Genomic DNA, 15,434 nt, shown 5'->3' on the forward strand with positions numbered 1-15,434 from the left:
GACTATCCGGATCAATCTTGTAGCGATCTCTCCTCAACTCAAGGATTTAATGTCAGAACTGCCCAATCATGCTCAGTTCATCAAGAAACACGGTTCTCTCCTCAATTTAGTTACCACCGGTTTCAAAGAAGATATGATGAGAGTTCTATTCCAGTTCTTCGATCCTAAACATCATTGCTTCACCTTCCCAGATTATCAGTTGGTACCCACATTAGAAGAATTCTCCAGGCTGCTCGGGATACCTATCCTTGATCAAACACCTTTCAGTGGTTTAGAAAAGATTCCGAAGTCTGAAGAAGTTGTCGCGACTTTACACATGCCAAAGTCCGACATTGAAGCTAATTTGGTAACAAGAAGTGGAGTTAAGGGTTTACTTGCCAAATTTCTAATAAATAAGGCCCGAGAATTCCTAAAAGTTATGAATATTCATGCTTTCGAAGATTTCTTAGCACTACTAATCTATGGTTTGGTGCTATTTCCTAATCCGGATCAATTCATAGACATGAATGCTATTAGGATATTTCTCACTCATAACCCTGTGCCTACCTTGCTTGGAGACATTTTGCATTCCCTTCACACTCGTACTATGAAAAGGCAAGGGACTCTTATGTGCTGCGTACCTTTATTATCCAGGTGGTTTATTTCGCACCTTCCTCAATCAGTCTTGAAGAGTGAGCAAAATTTGAAATGGTCTCAAAGGATAATGTCGCTCTCCCATTCAGACATCCGTTGGTGTCCTCATCTCGAAGAAAACGTTATCATCATTGACCGTTGCGGAGAATTCTCTAACGTACCACTCCTGGGGATAAGAGGAGGTATTACTTATAACCCAGCTTTAGCCCTACGTCAGTTTGGTTATGCTCGAAGAGATGGTCCACATGAGATAATTATCCAAGGCACTGTGTTTGACTATGACAACGATTCCCAAGGTCTTCGTCAAAGATTTGTACGAGCTTAGAGCATGGTGAAAAGAAGCACTTTAGGATAGAAAAACTCTATTCCTATGGAACCTTATCTCAGATGGGTACGCGCAAGAGCTCGTGAATTTGTCATGCCATATCTTGCAATTGGACCTCTGATTGTCGGGCCAAAAGTTGAAGGAGGTGCCCCTCAGATCATTCCTTATCCAGATATGCCTACCAATGTTGAAGAATTGAAGAAATCCTGGATCCAGTTTAGAGAGGAAAGGGATACTTTTGAAACTCAGTTCAGTGCTGAAAGGAAGAAAGTGTTAGAACTTACCAGCCAGCTTAATGAGGAACGAAGACTCAATGCATATCTCCGCCCAAAAAGAAGCCGTCCCTAGGATACTTGAACTTTCATTGTATTTTTATTTTTTTTTGTAATGAACATTGATTAAAGAAATTATTAATAAAAGTTTCCCTTTTTTTTGGTGGTTTACACAAAGTTAAATTCCAAAAGTCCTTGAAAACATTTCATACATTGCACTTCATAACATAACATCGCATAAGCAGGTACTCTAAAAGATCAATGTTCTCACGGTCTTCCTTCTAAACAGAAATATGGCTCTCGAACAAACTGTCAAAGATCTCCAGGCTCAGAATGCTCAATTCCAGGAGATGATCTTGAACTTATCCAAGGGGCAGGAGGAGCTGAAGGCTCTCTTGCTCGAGAAGAAGAAAGACAAGAAAGCTGTGAGTTATATTAACCCGGGAAGAAGACTTAAAGGACAGGCCGCAGGAGTCAAGATTGGAATTCCGAAGGATAAAGAAGATGAGACAGAAAATGATTCGGAAGATGAGAATGTTGATCCCTTCAACCCTGAGGACGACGATGACCATTATGAAAACGAACAGTACTCTCCAAAAGATGACAAGTATAAGTTGCTGGAAGAACGTATGCTAGCTATGGAGGGTCAGAAGGTGCCCGGTCTGGATTTCGAAAGCTTAGGTCTGGTCTCTGATGTGGTCATTCCCCGCAAATTCAAGGCCCCGCTTTCACTAAGTATGATGGTGCGTCTTGTCCTCAGATGCATCTGAGAGCTTATGTGAGAAAGATTCAGCCGTATACCACTGATAGGAAGCTATGGATCCATTTCTTCCAAGAGAGTCTGTCTGGCACACAGTTAGAGTGGTATTATCAGCTCGAGAGCTCTGACATCCGCACCTGGACTGATTCAGCGACAGCTTTCTACAAGCACTACCAGTATAATTCTGAATTGGCGCCTACTCGACTACAGCTGCAGAATATGACTATGGGCTCTAAAGAAAGCTTCAAAGAATATGCTTAAAAATGGAGAGATTTGGCTGGCAGAGTCAAACCCCCTATGACTGATCGAGAATTAGTGGACATGTTCATGGGTACACTGACTGGCCCACTCTATAGCCATCTGTTGGGAAGTTCCTCATCGGGTTTCACTGAGCTTATATTGATAGGTGAACGTGTTGAAAGCGGCATTCAAAGTGGAAAGATACAGGCGACTACCTCTGCAAGCGCCAAAAAGTCCTATCAGGGAAAGAATGAATCAAATGTTGTGTACAGTGAAAGGGGTCATAACAAGAAAAACCGTGGCCATACCATTGGAGCAGTTACGATTGCAGCACCGCCATCTCAAAACTTCCAGCACAGACAAGACAGGCCGAGAAGGCAGTTTACCAAGATCGACATGACCTTAGCACAAGCATTACAGGGTATGCTAAAGGCAAATTTAATCACCCTCAGAGACCCTCCTGCGAATCCCGACACTACTTCTCCTCCGTATAATCCCAATGCCAGGTGTGCATATCACTCCGATAGCCCCGGGCACGATACAAACGATTGCTGGTTGTTGAAGAATAAGATTCAGGATATGATCGACGTTGGTCGTGTGTTTTCTGCTCCTAAGCCTCAGGCTAGAGCTGTTACTTCTGATTCTGCCGAGCATCCAGTTGGGACTACTGTGAATGGTCAGAACCCGGCACTTGCTGTTGCCAAACCCTCCTCTGTACAAAAGACTCCTGATTCTTCCGTTGGCCCGAGTGGCACTGTGAATGAAGAATGTGATGAGATGCTGAGGCTCATCAAAAAGAGTGAGTACAATGTTGTAGACCAGCTCCTACAAACACCGTCCAAAATCTCCGTATTATCTCTGCTTTTGAATTCAGAACCCCATAGGGAGGCTCTGTAGAAAGTTTTGGATCTAGCATATGTTGATCATGATGTCACCATAGAACAGTTTGACAGTATAGTTGCAAACATCATTGCTTGCAACACCTTGAGTTTCTGTGACGCTGATCTCCCTGAGGAGGGAAGAGACCACAACATGGCTTTACACATTTCCATGAACTGCAAATCTGATGCCATGTCCAACGTGCTGGTGGACACTGGATCATCTTTGAATGTATTGCCAAAGACCACACTCTCTCGATTGTCATATCAAGGTCCTCCTATGAGGCAAAGTGGGGTTGTCGTGAAGGCTTTTGATGGGTCGCGTAAGACTGTGATTGGGGAAGTTGATCTCCCAATCAAGATTGGACCAAGTGATTTCCAAGTTACCTTCCAGGTTATGGATATCCACCCATCATATAGCTGTCTCCTTGGTAGACCATGGATTCACGAGGCTGGCGCCGTGACATCCACCCTACACCAGAAGCTGAAATTTGTCAAGAACAAGAAACTGGTTGTGGTAGGGGAGAAAAGGCTCTCCTGGTTAGCCACTTGTCTTCTTTCTCATATATTGACGCTGAGGATGAAGTTGGAACTCCGTTCCAAGCTTTATCTATTGATGAACCAATTGAGAAGAGGTCTTCTTCATTTACTTCCTATCGTGATGCGAAGCTGGCCATTGAATGTGGTGCAGTTGCTGGTTTGGGGAAGATGATTGAGCTTGAAGACAATAAATCCCGGGCTGGCATTGGCTATTGTTCTGGGGCATTTAACGAGCTTGGGCTGTTCAAGAGTGGAGGATTCATCCATGCTGATCAACCTGAAGAGGTTGCTGCTATCTTGGAAGAGGATGCAGAAGATCTGAACAACTTCATCATACCTGGTGGTGTCTGCCACAATTGGGTCGCTGTAGATGTTCCTACGATCATCCATAGATCAGAGTAATGGTTCACTTTGTTTAAAACCCTTATCCCATGCCAAAAGGAGAAGTGATGACATTGTTGGCAGCATTTAATACAATGATTTTCATTCAATTAATGCATTGTTAAACATTTGTTTTCCATTTGTTTTCACTTTTTGCTTTTTGCATGAAATCAGTGATCACAAAAAACCCATAAAAACAAGAATAAAAGCAACATTTTTCATCTGCATAATGATTTGTTTGTTTAAATTCTAAAGTTTTTCATTAACCAAAATCATTATGCAGGTTGATTTTAAAAGCCATTGAACATAATGATCCAACGCCATCTCCCAATTTTGAATTCCCTGTATTTAAGGCAGAGGAAGATGATGTTGAAGGGATTCCTGATGAGATTACCCGTCTCCTTGAGCACGAGAAGAAGATCATTCAGCCGCACCTTGAAGATCTGGAAACAGTCAACTTGGGGTCTGAAGATTGTGTTCGTATGGTGAAGATTGGGGCACTTCTTGAAGAGTCTGTCAAGAAGAGATTGATTGAGTTGCTACGAGAATATTCCGATATCTTCGCTTGGTCATATGAAGACATGTCGGGTCTAGATACAGATATTGTGCAACATTTCCTGCCTTTGAAGCCTGAGTGCGTGCCTGTGAAGCAGAAGCTCAGAAGAACTCATCCAGATATGGCAGTGAAGATCAAAGAGGAAGTTCAGAAGCAAATTGATGCGGGGTTTCTGGTGACTTCTACATATCCGCAATGGGTGGCCAATATTGTGCATGTGCCTAAGAAGGACGGAAAAGTCCGTATGTGTGTTGATTACAGAGATTTGAATAAGGCTAGTCCCAAAGATGATTTTCCTCTACCACACATTGATATGTTGGTAGACAATATAGCTAAATTCAAAGTCTTTTCCTTTATGGACGGATTTTCCGGATATAACCAGATCAAGATGGCACCCGAGGATATGGAGAAGACAACATTCATCACGCCTTGGGGAACATTCTGTTATCGAGTGATGCCCTTCGGTTTGAAGAATGCCGGAGCCACGTATCAACGTGCTATGACTACCTTGTTTCATGATATGATACACAAGGAGATATAGGTCTATGTTGATGATATGATTGCTAAGTCCCGAACGGAAGTTGAACATGTTGAGCATTTGTTGAAGCTTTTTCAGCGTTTGAGGAAGTTTAGACTTCGCCTGAATCCGAACAAATGTACATTTGGAGTCCGTTCTGGCAAGTTGTTGGGTTTTGTAGTCAGCGAGAGAGGTATTGAAGTTGATCCTGCCAAGGTCAAAGCAATACAAGAGATGCCTGCACCCAAAACTAAGAAGCAAGTCCGAGGTTTTCTTGGCCGCTTGAACTACATTTCCAGATTTATATCCCATATGACTGCCACATGTGCGCCGATATTCAAGCTCCTTCGGAAAGATCAGTCTCATGATTGGACCGAAGATTGCCAGAAAGCTTTCGACAGTATCAAGGAATATCTGTCTGAACCTCCGATCTTGACTCCTCCTGTGGAAGGAAGACCTCTGATTATGTATTTGACTGTTCTTGAAGACTCGATGGGTTGTGTACTCGGTCAACAAGATGAATCAGGGAAGAAAGAATCTGCTATATACTACCTCAGTAAGAAGTTTACTGATTGTGAGTCTCGGTACTCTATGCTTGAGAAGACGTGCTGTGCTTTGGCTTGGGCTGCTAAGCGTTTGCGCCAGTACATGATAAATCATACTACTTAGTTGATATCCCGAATGGATCCAATTAAGTATATTTTTGAGAAGCCTGCTTTAACTGGGAGGATTGTCCGTTGGCAGATGCTGTTGTCTGAGTATGATATCGAGTATCGAGCTCAGAAAGCTATCAAAGGTAGTATCTTGGCTGACCATTTAGCGCACCAGCCGATTGAAGATCATCAGCCTGTTCAGTATGACTTCCCAGATGAGGAGATTCTGTATTTGAAAATGAAAGATTGTGATGAGCCTACACTTGATGAAGGTCCGGAACCTGGTTCCAGATGGACGATGGTGTTCGATGGCGCTGTAAATCAGTACGGAAATGGAATTGGGGCAGTAATCATTACTCCTCATGGCACACATATTCCGCTTACAGCAAGGCTAACTTTCAAATGCACGAATAATATGGCTGAGTTTGAGGCCTGTATTATGGGACTGGAAGAGTGTATTGATTTGAGAATCAAGCATCTTGATGTGTATGGTGATTCGGCCCTAGTTGTTAATCAGATCAAGGGTGAGTGAGAGACGAATCAGCCTGGTCTCATTCCATACAGAGATTATGCAAGAAGGATTTCAACATTCTTTACAGAAGTTGATTTTCATCATATTCCTCGAGAGGATAATCGGATGGCAGATGCTCTTGCTACGCTTGCCTCAATGATTGTGGTCAAATATTGGAATGAAGTTCCCAACATTGCCGTGATGCGCTTGGATAGACCAGCTCACGTGTTTGCAGTTGAAGAAGTCAATGATGACAAGCCTTGGTATTTTGATATCAAGAATTTCCTCCAGAACCAGGTCTACCCGCCTAGGGCGTCTGTGAAAGATAGGAAAACTTTGAGAAGGTTGTCAGGCAGTTTCTACCTCAGTGGTGAAGTGTTGTATAAGAGAAATTTTGACATGGTTTTGCTCAGATGCGTGGATAGACACGAAGCAAACCTGTTGATGACTGAGGTCCATGAGGGTTCATTTGGTACTCATTCCAATGGACATGCCATGGCTAGAAAGATGTTGAGAGCAAGCTACTATTGGTTGACAATGGAGTCTGACTGCTGCAAATATGTGAAGAAATGCCACAAGTGTCAGATTTATGCGGATAAGATTCATATTCCTCCGACACTTCTGAATGTAATTTCATCACCATGGCCTTTCTCTATGTGGGGAATTGACATGATCGGCATGATTGAACCGAAGGCGTCCAATGGACACAGGTTTATTCTCGTAGCAATTGATTACTTCACCAAATGGGTTGAAGCCGCTTCGTACGCTAATGTGACCAGGCAGGTGGTTGTGAAGTTTATCAAGAACCAGCTGATTTGCCGTTATGGTGGTCCAGATAAGATCATTACTGATAATGGATCTAATCTGAATAATAAGATGATGGATGAGTTGTGCGCTGAATTCAAGATTGCACACCATAATTCCTCTCCCTACAAACCTAAGATGAATGGGGTTGTTGAAGCTGCTAATAAAAAAATCAAGAAGATTATCCAGAAGATGACAGTTACGTACAAAAATTGGCATGAGATGCTGCCATTTGCTTTCCATGGGTATCGTACATCCGTCCGCACTTCAACAGGGGCAACCCCTTTCTCTCTTGTTTATGGCATGGAGGTTGTTCTCCCAGTAGAGGTGGAGATCCCATCAATGAGAGTCTTGATGGAAGCCAAGTTGACTGATGCTGAATGGATTCAGAGTCGTTATGACCAGTTGAATCTGATTGAAGAGAAGCGATTGACTGCCATGTGCCATGGTCAGTTATATCAGCAGAGAATGAAGAAAGCATTCGATAAGAAGGTCAAGCCTCGTGTGTTCCGAGAAGGTGACCTCGTGCTCAAGAAAGTTTTGTCTTTCGTGCCCGATTCCAGGGGCAAGTGGACTCCAAACTATGAAGGTCCATATGTTGTCAAGAGAGCCTTTTCAGGCGGTGCTTTGATGCTTACAACAATGGATGGGGAGGATTTCACTCGTCCTGTGAATTCATATGCAGTCAAGAAATACTTTGCCTAAAAAAAAGTATATGCAAATGAAAAACAGAATAGCTCGCTAAGTTGAAAACCCGAAAGGGCGGCTTAGGCAAAAATGAGCGTCTCGGTGGAGAACCCGCAAGGGTAATCCAGGCAAAAATTAGAGACTTGAAAAAAGAGTATATTTGCATCCCGCTAGATTGAGTACCTCACTCTGGGGCAATCTAGCCAAAAAATTAGGGATTTGCCAAGTAACTGCATCCTGACAAGACTTTCTGTTCCGCAATCGTCTTTTCGTCAGAGGTTCTCGATTCATCGTCGACTGAAGCTTCGAATACATCGAGATTCAAATTGGTAGAGAAAGGATCATTATGTTCAATGTAGCCCTCTTCCAATATATATCACTGATTTCAAATTTGTACAGATCTATGGAGTCTTGCCATTTGCAGGCTACCATTCCATCAAATCAATTTGAGCTTTTATCCAATTATTTGCACTCTTATTTGTTTCAATTCAACAAATTTTTTGCATGTTTTAATTGATAAAATGTCATTGTTTTAAACAAATAAAAATTTTCAAATTGTTGTTTTAAACAAAGTGAATATTCACAATGATGAAAGGATACTCAAGAATTTCTCAGTGCTCTCCCAAGGGTGGCATGATTTCCTACAGGTAAGACATTTGTTCATATTCCTGGCATTGGTTGTATCCTCTTTCTCCTGCTTTGTTGTTGGGGTTGTTCCGCAAGCAGATTTGTTGGTGGGGTTGTTCCCCAAGCAGAGATGTTGTTGAAGACTTCGTTTTCTTCTCCAACAGCAGCTTCCCTGTAACACCCTTCTAAATACCCCAATTATTTAATTAAAACAACAGCATATAAATCAATATCAGAGTAATCATGCACCAAGGGTGTCACATAATACTTCACATAATTCACCGTAAAAATCAGTCATGCTCATTATTTAATCCAACATAAACACTTCTTTAAAAATTCGCAGCGGATAGAAACATTCAACATCTGTAATATCTTAAAATTAACATTTATTCAACAAATAAAACATCCCGTCCCGATGTTACATCTATCAGAGCATGACCCACTAAAACCACTCTAGACTTCAAGCATTAGCTTCTACTCAACTCACTGCTCGTTACCTGAAAAATATAACTGTAAGGGTGAGTTCCTCAATCGATATAACAAATATTATAAATCATCATGTTATGTTAAGTAACTTTACACGTTAATCACCCACATCATATCATGCATTCGGTAGCAGCATATTCAACTCAACATCATATTCAAACACAACGTAAATGCAACTCAAATGAGACTCGACTCTTCATGCATGTGGTACCATTTGGAGTAAAACTCCCAACTTAAAATCATTGCCAGTTTAGTGGGCATCAAGGCATAAGCCTTCAACTTTCAACTTAAAATTTTTGCCAATCCAGGCCAACGTGGTGTGAGCAAAAGCCCCATAATTTTTGCCAATCCAGGCCAACGTGGTGTGAGCAAAAGCCCCGACTTAATGCATATGAATGTATATGGCATGTACGACTTGAAAGTTCCACAACATAATAACAACGACAACATAACAGCTTTTTCAGCAACAACAACTTAAAAATCAACTTTGGCTCATCAGCCTACAACTCAGCATTTTCAACAAAACAACTTATATTCAACTTTGGCTTATCAGCCTACAACTTAATATTTTCCACAAAACAACTTATCAACATATTTGCATCAACATTTCGCAACATAGACTCCACGAATTTATTTATCACAATTGGATACAATAGGCCAATCACCAATTACACTTACATCATAAAAATCAACCATTTTTACATACTGCAACAGTGTTAACCGGTTAACGCTATAGGTTAACCGGTTAACGCAGGAAAATTACACTTCCAGGCAAAACGCAACAGTGTTAACCGGTTAACGCTATAGGTTAACCGGTTAACGCAGGCAAAACTCCACATTTTCTCAATTATAACAGTGTTAACCGGTTAACACCCTGGGTTAACCGGTTAACGCAGACGAAACAGCAGTTCCTGCGCTAACACAAGGCAGAATGCAGAGTTTCCGCATTTTCCGCCGTGGGAGGACTTCCGGACCTCCGATTCCAAATCCGTAAAAAGCGATACGTTCAGAATTTCACAATACACTCAAACACAAATTCAATTTCAGCTTTAATACAACTTATTCAACATAATTTCTCAGCATTCTAAATCCCAATTAGGGTCAATTGACGGCTTATCACTACCCATTACATGTTAATCGATAATACCCATTAAATGACGATAAACCCCCCTTACCTGAGATAATCCGGCAAATCTCTAAGCTTTAGCTTTTGCGTTCTTCAACCGTGCTCTTCAGTTTTTCTCTTGCCCTTTTTCCTCTTCTCTGCAGCTTCTCAACTTTCACGTAAAAACCTTTTCCAAAAAGTGAAAACCTTTTCTCTTATTCCACTTATATATTTTCCAATAATAATTATTATTCCAAAATAATAATAATAATAATCCAATAATTCAATTTATTTAATTAAATTATTAAATGTATTATTAACTTAATTAAATAATTCTTTTACTTTATTTGGGGTGTTACAACTCTCCCCCACTAAAAGAGTTTTCGTCCTCGAAAACATACCTCAAACAAATAACTCTGGATAGGACTCCTTCATCTGACTCTCCAGTTCCCAAGTCACATTGCCACCTGCTGGTCCTCCCCAAGCTACCTTCACTAAGGCAATCTCTTTACCCCGCAACTGCTTCAACTCTCGATCCTCGATCCTCATAGGCGATGTTTCAACAGTCAGGTTATCTCTCACCTGTACATCATCCACTTGGACTACATGCGACGGATCATGAATGTACCTCCTCAACTGAGACACATGAAAAACCTCATGCAAATTCGCAAGTGACGGCGGTAAAGTGATACGATAGGCTACCTCTCCTATCCTCTCTAAAATCTGATAAGGACCAATAAATCGAGGTGTCAACTTCTTCGACTTCAAAGCCCGACCAACACCTGTTATCGGAGTAACACGAAGAAACACATGATCTCCCTCTTGAAACTCAAGTGACTTCCTCCTCTTATCATGATAACTCTTCTGACGACTCTGAGCAATCCTCATCTTCTCCTGAATCATCTTAATCTTTTCTGTAGTCTGTTGAACAATTTCCGGTCCGACCACAGCACTCTCACCGGACTCACACCAACATAACGGTGTCCGACATCTCCTACCATACAAAGCTTCAAACGGCGCCTTACCAATGCTCGAATGAAAACTATTGTTGTAGGTAAACTCAATCAACGGTAAATAACAATCCCAACCACCTCCTTTTTCCAAAACACAAGCTCTCAAAAGATCTTCTAATGACTGAATCGTCCTCTCAGTCTGACCATCAGTCTGCGGGTGATATGCAGAGCTCAATCTCAGCTTAGTTCCCAAAGCTCTCTGCAAACCTTCCCAGAACTTCGATGTAAATCTAGGATCTCTGTCCGAAACAATACTCGACGGAATACCATGCAAACTTACAATCTTCTCAATATACAACTCAGCCAATTTTTCTAACGGATAATCCATTCTAATCGGAATGAAATGAGCCGACTTTGTTAATCTGTCAACAATCACCCAAATAGCTTCAAAATTCTTACTTGTCCTCGGTAAACCAGAAACAAAATCCATACTGATACTATCCCACTTCCACTCTGGAATAGCCAACGGTTGCATTAGCCCAGACGGCTTTTGATGCTCAATCTTTGACTTCTGACAAGTCAAACAAGAATAGACAAAACTCGCAATTTCTCTTTTCATTCCCGGCCACCAAAATAACTTCTTCAAATCATGATACATCTTCGTAGCTCCAGGATGAATACTCAGACCACTACGATGTCCTTCCTCAAGAATACTCTTCTTAAGCTCGGTAACAATCCGGAATACACACCCGACTACCAAACTTCAAAATACCATTCTCATCAACTCTGAATTCGCCACCTTGACCTTGATTCACTAGAGTCAACTTATCAACCAAAAGCATATCAGATTTCTGACCCTCTCTGATCTCATCCAGAATACCACTTGTCAACTTCAACATTCCCAATTTAACACTATTGTGAGTACTCTCACACACCAAACTCAAGTCTCTAAACTGTTCAATTAAATCCAATTCCTTAACCATTAACATAGACATATGTAATGATTTCCGACTCAATGCATCAGCCACTACGTTTGCTTTACCCGGATGGTAATTCAACCCAAAGTCATAATCCTTCAGAAACTCTAACCATCTTCTCTGCCTCATATTCAGCTCTTTCTGATCAAACAAATACTTTAAACTTTTGTGGTCACTGAAAACCTCAAATCTTGACCCGTACAAGTAATGTCTCCATAACTTCAGAACAAACACCACAGCTGCCAACTCTAAATCGTGCGTCGGATAGTTCCTCTCATGAACCCTCAGCTGTCTTGAAGCATAAGCTATAACCTGCTTATTCTGCATCAACACGCCACCCAAACCCAACAATGAAGCATCGCAATAAACTTCAAATGATTCCGACGAACTCGGTAATATCAGAATAGGAGCAGTAGTCAACCTTCTCTTTAGCTCTTGGAAACCTTCTTCACATTTTGAGTCCCAAACAAACGCTTGCCCCTTTCTAGTCAACATCGTCAACGGTAACGCCAACTTAGAAAATCCCTCAATGAACTTCCTATAATAACCAGCCAAACCAAGAAAACTTCGAATCTCAGCAACAGACTTCGGAGCTTCCCACTTAGATACCGCTTCTATCTTAGAAGGATCAACAGCCACACCACCTCTTGAAATCACATGACCAAGAAAACTTACCTCTCCTAACCAAAATTCGCACTTGGACAATTTAGCAAATAACTTCTTTTCTCGTAGGACTTCTAAAACCACTCTCAAATGTTCAGCATGCTCTTCTTCAGATTTCGAATACACCAAAATATCATCAATAAACACCACAACAAACTTGTCTAGGTACGGATGGAAAATCCTATTCATATACTCCATAAATGCTCCAGGTGCATTAGTCACACCAAAAGGCATTACAGAATACTCATAATGTCCATACCTTGTTCTGAAAGCAGTCTTCTGAATATCCTCTGTTTTCACACGGATCTGATGATACCCAGATCTCAAATCTATTTTACTGAACACACTTGCACCAACCAACTGATCCATCAAATCATCGATCCTCGGCAAAGGATACCGATTCTTGATCGTCACTTTATTCAGTTGCCTGTAGTCCACACACAACCTCATAGTACCTTCTTTCTTCTTAACCAATAGCACTGGTGCACCCCACGGTGACACACTCGGACGAATAAATTTCTTATCCAATAGATCTTCCAACTGACTCTTCAATTCAGTTAACTCAACAGCAGACATACGGTACGGAGCCATCGATATCGGCCTAGTACCAGGTACCAAGTCAATAGAGAACTCCACTTCACGCTCTGGCGGCAATTCATTCACTTCTTCCGGAAACACATCAGGAAAATCACACACCACAGCTAGGTCGCAAATCATCAGTTTATCTTTAGCCTCCAAAGTCGCTAACAGCATAAACAACTCTGCCCCATCAGCTACTTCCTCATCCACTTGTCTCGCTGATAGAAACAAACTCTTTCCTTCCTCACTCTCAGGAAATATCACAGTCTTATCAAAACAATTGATAGAAACTCGGTTAAACACCAACCAGTTCATACCCAGAATAACATCAATCTGCACTAGTGGAAGACACACTAGGTCCATTCCAAAGTCCCTACCAAAAATACTCAAAGGACAATTTAAACAAACCGAAGTAGTAGTCACTGAACCCTTCGCAGGAGTATCAATTACCATACTACCAAACATCTCAGATATCTCTAACTTAAGTTTCACAGCACAATCCAAAGATATAAAGGAATGAGTAGCACCTGTGTCAATAATAGCTACAAGAGGAAAGCCATTAATATAACACGTACCTCGGATCAAACGATCATCTGCAGAAGTCTCGGAACCCGATAAAGCAAAGACCTTGCCTCCTGACTGATTCCCTTTCTTCGGCTTCTGACACTGACTTCCAATATGCCCTTCTTCGCCACAATTAAAACAAATCACTTCTTTGTGCTTGCAATCAGCTACTGCATGGCCAATCTTACCACAGCGAAAACACCTCTTTACTTCAGCAGTGCATACATTACTCTTATGACCAGCCTGACCACACTTGAAGCAAACTATACCAGTAGGAGCACCTCCCCCACTAGCTCTCTGAGCCGGAGCAGCTCTTTGTCTCCCTTTTCCAGCTGGAACATCATACGGCTTGCCACGGTTTTGATGTTGCTTGCCTCTGCGGTCACTGACAATCTTGTAATGAGCATTATTGTCTTCCTCAAATATCCTGCAGCTATCAACCAATTCAGTAAAAATGCGTATCTTTTGATACCCAACAGCCTTCTTAATTTCAGAGCGCAGTCCATTTTCAAACTTGATGCACTTTGAAAATTCAGCACCAGCACCAGTGTAATGAGGATAAAATTTGGACAGCTCCACAAATTTCGCAGCATAATCCGTGACAGACATGTTTCCTTGCTTCAGCTCAAGGAACTCAATTTCCTTCTTACCACGGACATCTTCCGGATAATACTTTCTCAGAAATTCCCTACGGAATACATCCCAAGTAATGTCTTCACCTGCCACGGTCAACCTCTCGTGAGTCTCTAGCCACCAGTCATCAGCTTCGACTGCTAGCATGTGAGTACCATACCGAACCTTCTGAGCTGGAGTGCAATCCATAACACGGAAGATTCTCTCAATCTCTTTCAACCATCCCAAGGCTGCATCTGGATCATGCTTCCCTTTAAACAACGGCGGATTCTCTCTCTGAAAAGTCGCCAAGCTACGTGACCCAGCATCACCACCAGCATTTGGCAAGTTCTGCACCGCTTGTGCCATTGCTTGCATTGCGGCAGCCATTGCAGCGTCATTCCTTCCAGCCATTTCAACTTATCACTACAACACAACTTAAAAGTTAGACTAGTAACAATTACACAATTGTTAGACAGTAACGACACGACAACTGGCCGGACAGACCAACCTGCTCTGATACCACTAATGTAACACCCTTCTAAATACCCCAATTATTTAATTAAAACAACAGCATATAAATCAATCTCAGAGTAATCATGCACCAAGGGTGTCACATAATACTTCACATAATTCACCGTAAAAATCAGTCATGCTCATTATTTAATCCAACATAAACACTTCTTTAAAAATTCGCAGCGGATAGAAACATTCAACATCTGTAATATCTTAAAATAACATTTATTCAACAAATAAAACATCCCGTCCCGATGTTACATCTATCAGAGCATGACCCACTAAAACCACTCTAGACTTCAAGCACTAGCTTCTACTCAACTCACTGCTCGTTACCTGAAAAATATAACTGTAAGGGTGAGTTCCTCAATCGATATAACAAATATTATAAATCATCATGTTATGTTAAGTAACTTTACACGTTAATCACCCACATCATATCATGCATTCGGTAGCAGCATATTCAACTCAACATCATATTCAAACACAACGTAAATGCAACTCAAATGAGACTCGACTCTTCATGCATGTGGTACCATTTGGAGTAAAACTCCCAACTTAAAATCATTGCCAGTTTAGTGGGCATCAAGGCATA

The 15,434-nt window shown here is 41.5% G+C and overlaps 1 protein-coding gene across 1 annotated transcript; it reads right to left on the bottom strand.

The window, feature by feature from the left end:
* Nucleotides 1-12,592: 12,592 nt before the first annotated feature.
* LOC127076562 (uncharacterized) lies at nt 12,593-14,494 on the bottom strand (the record flags this gene model as incomplete). The annotated part of the gene is made up of 1 exon (XM_051018245.1): nt 12,593-14,494. A coding segment is annotated over exon 1 (1,899 nt), but the record flags the coding sequence as incomplete, so codon positions are not given.
* Between the last annotated feature and the right edge of the window lie 940 nt (nt 14,495-15,434).

The sequence above is a fragment of the Lathyrus oleraceus genome, chromosome 4 (genome assembly GCF_024323335.1).
Source record: "Lathyrus oleraceus cultivar Zhongwan6 chromosome 4, CAAS_Psat_ZW6_1.0, whole genome shotgun sequence".
Classification (NCBI taxonomy): domain Eukaryota; kingdom Viridiplantae; phylum Streptophyta; class Magnoliopsida; order Fabales; family Fabaceae; genus Lathyrus; species Lathyrus oleraceus.